This window comes from Solanum tuberosum, unplaced genomic scaffold, assembly GCF_000226075.1.
Source record: "Solanum tuberosum cultivar DM 1-3 516 R44 unplaced genomic scaffold, SolTub_3.0 scf00227, whole genome shotgun sequence".
In the NCBI taxonomy this organism is placed as follows: domain Eukaryota; kingdom Viridiplantae; phylum Streptophyta; class Magnoliopsida; order Solanales; family Solanaceae; genus Solanum; species Solanum tuberosum.
Genome location: NW_006239150.1, coordinates 976964 through 984654, shown reverse-complemented (window position 1 = coordinate 984654; position 7691 = coordinate 976964). Strand labels below are relative to the sequence as shown.

Sequence of the window (7691 nt, the reverse complement as noted above, 5' to 3'; positions counted from 1 at the left end):
AATCAAACTACATCATATAAATTGAGACGAGGGGAATACCTGATCTTACTACTATTTAGATATGAATAGAACATGTTGGAATGTATGCGTCCACTTAAGTCGATGGGACCAGGTCCTCAACACAGTTACAATATTAGACAGTAAAGAACAAATGTTGAAAGTAAAGATTGACAAACAACTTTACGTGGAAACCTCCTTGCTCAAGGGAGTAAAACCACGACATGTGCTCAACATGACTTTTCAACTGCTTCCACTAATCTTCTCCAAGCAAAAGTAAAAGCCACTTTACAAACTGAGATTAGCCTGCTAATCTCCACACTAAGCAATATCTCCTATCACTTAGCTGAACCAGAGCAGATACAACACTGTTCACTATACTAATCCTAACCGATTAATATAGACGTTTTAGAGTAAGAACCTAAGTTACCCTTAACCTAGTTCTTACAATGAATCATACAAGTTTGAAGCGTTTCTTTCACAAGTGAAACGAATCCTACAATATAAGCACGATTACAAGCAAACAAAGTAACAGCTGGTACAAGAAGCACTTGAAGCAATCGATCAGGTCCCTGTTGTTTTTTAAGCTTGAAATGTTTCTCTTTGAATAAATGAGTAATATTGTTGTTTGTTGTTGAATATATATCATGAAGAATTATTATCCAATGTACAAGTAACCTCCTCGCTTCTGATTGGTGAAGTACTCTGCAGCTTTTCACCAATTTCCTAACACGGACAACTTTTACAGTTGTAGAGCGCTTTGACAACTGGACTAGTATTCATACTCTGCAGAGGACCATGTCCCTGCACTTGTGAGGAGATCATCAAAACATCTAGGATACTTATCAATTTCCCCCTTTTTGATGATGACAAACAACCTGCATATTTCATCTCATGAGTGCAATAACATTCATTCAAATACCTAACAAATTCCCCCTTTGTTAGTACACTAGTAACAGCCACAATTCCACCTTAGTTCAATGCCCTTAACAACCGCAGTTCCCTTATTCCACAGCCAACTTTTACGACAAAACTCCCCCCTTTTAACATCATTGAAAAGGTGAAGCAGTAAACATATCCAAGTTAAATGCAAGGAAATTGTAGCGACCCTAAAAATAGATAGGTGAAAGTAGAGCCTAACGTATGAATTTTAAAATTTAAGCATAAATTGGAGTTGTGGATTTTTCCAAAAAAAATAATTGGACTTTGCCTTAGTTTTATTTGGTAAGTCCATGTGGGCAAGGGGCGTTTTTGTAAATATTATTTTTTTAGTTAAATTATGAAGTGGGTATATTTTATTTTATTTCTAATAACTATTTATGGTATTAAAACTTTTAAAGAGGTATTGTTTTAATTCATTCTTCAAAAAAAAGGGGGGGTTCTCTCTAGAATACCATTTAAGGCCAAGGTCAAGTTGGAGCTAGGGTTGAAGATTTTGAGTGCTTTCTTCTTCAATTTTTCATGGGTTTTCAACTTAGAGGTATGGTGACCCTTGATCCTTGATCCATCTTTCTTTCAAGGAGTCCAATCAAAAGGGTTTCAAAAGTGTTTCAAGAACAAAAATCTCAAATTTTAATCTAAGCATGGGTTCATTGGCAAAACGTTTTCTAAGCCATTATATTGATGAATTATTGTTTTTAAGATGATTTCATATGAAATTCCTTGAAGAACCCGTGTTTTCCCTAAACTCCTAAATTTGCTTATGAAGTGAATCTTTTTCTATAAATTCAAAGTTGATGGAATTAGGTGTAAAGTGAATTGTATTGATATCTCTTGGGTTGTTTAATGTTTATTCATGATTAATTGTTGATAATGGGTGAATTAAGGGTGGTAAGCCTTATGGGTGAAATATTGTGATTGTTTGGATTTTGGTGATTTTGGCTATGGCTTTGGATTATGGTAAGAAAGCTTGAACTCTCTTGATTGAATTGATTGTTGTTGGTAGGTTGAATCCACCTTTGGTGGAAGTGTTATATCGTATTCTTGTGTGGTATTATTGAATTGTAGCCATGAAGGCATTGGTGAAGTTGTTGTATAATATTGGAATATCGTATTATTGTAAATTGAGGCCATGAAGGGCATTATATGAGTGCTATTATAGTGTTGTATTATTATACACATATGAGGCTATATGTAAAGTCATATATGAAGCTATATGTAAAGTTTGTGTGAAGCTATAATGTGAAGATGTTCTAATGGTATTAAAGTGATATTGTATAAATTGTTATTATGCTAATGAGAAAGCATGTTTCTCTTGAAATGATGATATGTAGTGATGATGGACTATGATGAGTCTTTATAAGATGATATTTTAGCTCATATGCTAGACTTGAGTATCTTGTCTTGTGTCATGAAAGCTTGATTTTATATATGAATGTGGGATTGGGCTATGACTTAGTAATGGAGCTCTTCCAATAAATGCTAAAAGAGGAATTCTAGGCCAAGACTTGAATTGGCAAGACTTAAGCATAGTGCCTTTTCATGAGTCTAGCTTTCCTAAGTAAATGTATAACCTTGAAGGATGGGCCTTAGGGTGATGTTCCCTTCTTGAGTGAAATGATAGACTTAGAGATGGATGGAGCCGAAACGGCATGAGAATCCTTATCTAAGAAAGTCAAATGAACTATCCTTATGAACCTAGATTGGCTATGACTAAGAAATGGGGCCTTTCTTGGGAAGAGGTACTATGAGTTGGTTGAACTAGAAAAGGAACCCTCTCTAGTACATATGTGATTGAATACTCTATGGAAACCAAGGCTAAGCACCGAGTGGATGTGGTTAGGATGGTGGCCTAGTTGAGCATGAGATTAGGCACAATGAACATCCTTGGACATCTCTTAAACCATGTGCCAACATGGGTTGCTTTTAGTTCTACCCTTGGCAAGTAGAACAACCTCCACGGAGTAGGATAGACTCCGGATTCCATACCTTGCTAGAACGGTCTATGTCGGTTAAGGCCTATTTCCATCATATGGGATATGCACTCTAATATTGGATAGGTTCTACAACGTGTAGGTAGTAGTATGAGATGCTATCTACACATGGCACGAGTAGGCTTAGAAGATACTAAAGTGAGTTCCCTAAGCCTTAGGGCTATTATGTGATTGTCCCCTATATGCTTGCGTGTCTCTTAAATGGTTTTATAAAGAATGTTGACTCAGTATGTTGTAATGTAATGATAAAACCCTTGTCTATGGTAACTCTTAGGAACACTTAGGTGTATATGAAGAGGTTGTATGGGCGGTCACTTCATTATTCACTTAAGTGTGACTTAGGGTGACTTGAGATAGAGACTTAAATGGTAAGGAAAGAATTACTTTGCTATCTTGTTTAGGTATAATACACTTGTGTTAATTGAGTTGTAAACGATGTGAATATGGTCTTATTTGTGAATGGTGACTTGAAATGTGGGTTTATGCTTGTGGTTGTAAAGGTTTGTTAAAGAAGGTCTTAAAAACATTTATCCTTTGTAAATGTCTGTGGTGCACGTTTTCTTGCATGGTCATCATACTTAGTACTTAATTGTGCTAATTCCATATTTCTCTATTTTCTACTAGTGTAGGTTCCGGAAAGTGAGCGGGTTCTATAGTAAGCTTGGAACTTGAAGTTCTTCCAAGATCTTGTGGTATGTCCTCATATGTCGAGGACAAGACTTTTCTATTCTAATTTTATGATAAGGTTCTTGTAATAGACTTAATAGACTTCTTTTGATTGTAAAGGGGCCGTTTCCCTGGTATGTTTTCACGTTTATGTCTAAGATGGCTAAGAGATTTAGTATTCTGCTTGTGTGCTTTTGAATGATGTTTCTAAAAGTGACCTTTGAGTCTTATGGATTTTATTTAAAGTGTTTTTAATTTCGCACTATTTTACATATCTAATGTGATGAATGCTTAGGGCTTGTATGAGACCTCCGAGAGGTTGAGTACGCCGTGTCGCAACTTAGGGGTGCTCTCGGGTCGTGACAGCAATAAAGAATTCAGGGCCTTGGGACACACAGAACATGTGTATGCAAGCATAAAGAGAATATTAAGCCACACATAAATAGCATTAGATCACAAATACTGACCACTGTAGTCAGTCAAAACAACACAAAGCCACAAGAGTTTTAATCAGTATTGAAGAACAAAGAGGGAAACAAGACAATTTTAGGACGGAGGGGGAAAGGGATTGAGGGTGCGCATAAACAGAGATAGACGCTCATTTGCATGCTCATAAGCCTTGATAAGCTGCTTGTTGAGAGCCTTAACTTCCTCATTGAGTGAGACATTTGTCTTCCGCAACCTTTCATTTTCATCCCTCAACTTTTGCAACACCTGCTCATTTCCATCACTAGTACCAGGTCCCCTCGAAATAACCTACTATAATTCAGACTTCAGTGTAGCGATTTCAATTTCCTTGTTATTCAGAATCTAAGTAAGAAGCTTAAGTGCAGCTTGTTGCTCTAGAACATCTGCCACTTGAGATCTGCCCCTAGCTTTTCCTTCAACACACTCACATTCCAGCAGGGTAGAAGCAGTGAACATCTGCTTGGTGGTACCAGTTACCCATTTTCCCAAAGGCACTTCGAAATGGTTGAATACAAAATTCAGCAAGTAACCAAACGGAATCCCATGTTTAACCCTTTTTCAAGTCATTACCCTGTGCATGTGTTCCAGCATAATGGCAGGGAGGTTGATCTCCTCAAGTTCATTAAGCTTCTCCATGAGAAAAAGGTAAGCAGCAGATGCCACTGTTCTTTTTTCTGTTCTGGGCACCAACACTTTGTTGATAAACTCGAAAAGCAACTGTTATTCCTTTTTGAGAGACCTTTTCGGTAACCCTTCTCTTTTGACATCTCCACATTTTGTGGCAAATTTAGTGACAGTAGTCGCGATTCCACCACCTTCCAGAAGTTCTATTTTGTAGAAAAATTCAAGCACCTCAGGTTCGTGCAAGTACGAAACTGGTGGTTCAAAGAGATGGTTCCAAACTTGAATGGAGACAACATAAAAAAGATTTGACATGCCAAATTTGGTTAGAATGTCAGGGTCAAAGACTCTGCCATTCAAAACCTTTTGGTTCTCTATCGCCGTTATTCACTTCCTTTTCTTCACTTTGTTTATGTACCCTGGGACCTGGTCCCTTTACGGGTTTTGATTTATCAGCCACCTGCTTTCTAACTTTCTCCCTTTTGCACTAGGGATTTCTTTGCACTCTTCTGACTTCCTTTTGATTAAACCCTTTCTTTCTCACTTTTTTTTATTTTCTTAGTCAAATAAGCAGTAACATCCTCTGACTTAGTATCACTAGATCTGATAGGGAAAGGTGTAGAGGTAGGTTTTACAGGTTCAATACATTTCCTCCTCATTTTCCTGGCTCTTTTCGTTTGAACTTGACTTGCTGCTATGGCACTCGTTTCACTAACTCCACAAACTGGAGTCGAAAGAGTTTCATATGGAGGGGATATGGAGAAGTTGAAGGAATTAGGGTTTGCAACTTTTTGAGAGATAAGAGTCTGGGAAGAAGAGACGGAGTTAGACATTTAAAGAGAAGAAAAAAGATACTTGAAGAACAATTAGAGAATAAGAAGGAAATACTTGAAGAGATTTGAAGAATTTGATTCTCTAAGAACTTAGTTTTAAATAGAATCAAAAGGGTATCGGGTCCCCAACAATAGCGACCTTTGGTTTTTAAGTGAAAAGACACTTGAAACTGACGCGATGACCGGGGGAAAGACGCATAGCAGTGATATTGATAGACAGACAATGTAGCATAAGTGATACTAACCTTATGATGTCCAGGTCCCCTTTTCAGTTTGCGACCCTGCCTGTATGGTTAGATCTTCCCTTCAGCTAAATACACCATGAGTGTATACCTGCATTAAGGTACCAGAAGTGAATTCTTAAGTGACAAACATTAAACAAGTATAGATACCTGCCCTCCTTAACATAATCAAAATAGAAGATTTTTGTGCAAACTTGTTGAGGAATCAGGTAATCTTGTGCATCCCCAGCCTTATCTTGTTCTTAATGAATGATTCTTTACTAAGTGCCTTTGTAAAGATGTCAGCCAACTGATCTCAGTCTTGCAGAATTTCATCACAACATTTTGCTTCTCAATATTGTCCCTTAGTAAATGATGTCTCACATCTATGTGCTTTGTCCTCTTGAGCTGCACAAGATTTTAGTCCATATTCATTACACTGGTGTTGTCACACGTTAAAGGAATTGTATCAGTGAGAACACCAAAATCCTCCAATTGTTTCTTGATCCACAACAGTTAAGCACAACATGAAGCAACAACTACATATTCCGCCTCAGCAGTGGACAAAGCAACTGAATTTTGTTTCTTTATCCCCCAAGATATCAGTGAAGATCCAAGAAAACGTGACATGCCTGATGTACTCTTTCGATCTACAAGAAAGCCTGCATAGTCAGCATTTGCAAGTCCAATTAGATCAAGTGAGTCACATGTTGGGTAGGAGAGGACCAGGTCCTGAGTTTCCTTCAGGTATCTCAGTATTCGTTTAGCTGCCTTTAGATGTGACTCCTTTGGTGCAGCTTGAAACCTTGCGTGCATCCTTACACTGAAGATTATGTTTGGCTTGCTTGCAGTAAGATACAAGAGTGACCTAATGATTCCCCTATACATAGTCTGATTTACCTCAACTCCATCTTCATCCAAGTCAAGCTTCACACTTATGCTCATGGGGTGTCAAAAACTTTTCCCTCAATCAAATTGAACTTTCGAAGCAGTTTCTTGATGTATTTCTCTTGACATATAGAGGTACCTTGAACGGATTGTTTGATTTGCAAGCCTAGGAAGAAAGTGAATTCTCCCATCATGCTCATTTCAAACTCACTGCTCATCAGATCAGCAAATTTCTTGCAAAGTAACTCTACAGTGGCTCCAAAAATGATATCATCCGCATATACCTGCACAATTAACAATTCATTACCTCTGAATTTTAAGAACAAAGTATTATCAATTTTACCTCTCTTGAACCCATTGGTGAGGAAGAACTTTGACAGGCGTTCATACCAAGCTTTGGGAGCCTGTTTTAACCCATACAAAGCCTTGTCCAATTTCAGCACATGATTGGGGAGGTTTGCATCTTCAAAGCCTGGAGACTGCTTGACATATACTTCTTTCTTCAAGTTCCCATTCAAGAAAGCACTCTTGACATCCATTTGAAACAATTTGAATTCCATGTGAACGGCGAATGCTATCAAGATTCTGATGGCTTTCATTCTAGCTACAGGGACAAATGTCTCATCATAATCAATTCCCTCTTCGTGGTTGTAACCTTGTGCCACAAGTCTTGACTTATTTCTAGTAATGATCTCATGCTCATCAACTTTGTTTCTGAAGATCCATCTGGTCCCAATTTTGGTTCTGTCAAGTGGTCTGGGGACCAGGTGCCACACCTTGATTCTTTCAAACTAATGGAGCTTTTCCTGCATTGGAGTTACACAATCTGCATCCTGCAATGCTTCTTTGATGTTCTTGGGCTCAATGGATGATATGAAGGCTGAGTAAGCAACTAGATTTCTTGTCCTGGATCTAGTTTGAATTCCTGAGTCAAGTGAAGAGATGAGATTGTCCAGTGGATGTGAGGATTGATGCTTCCATTCGGACTTTCTGGTAATCTCTTCTTCTTTATCAGCATCAGATTCAGCATCATCATCTTCATGATATTGGAGTGGAACCTCTTG

At 37.9% G+C, this 7691-nt stretch overlaps 1 protein-coding gene across 1 annotated transcript; it reads right to left on the bottom strand.

Moving 5' to 3' along the window:
* Nucleotides 1-6255: 6255 nt before the first annotated feature.
* LOC107062416 (uncharacterized mitochondrial protein AtMg00810-like) lies at nt 6256-6684 on the bottom strand. The gene has a single exon (XM_015313022.1). The coding sequence runs from the start codon at nt 6682-6684 to the stop codon at nt 6256-6258; it is 429 nt and encodes a 142-aa protein (XP_015168508.1).
* Nucleotides 6685-7691: the final 1007 nt, after the last annotated feature.

Coding starts and splice junctions, on each gene's coding strand:
- LOC107062416 (XM_015313022.1), bottom strand. CDS start 6,684: ATGAGCATAAGTGTGAAGCTTGACTTGGATGAAGATGGAGTTGAGGTA.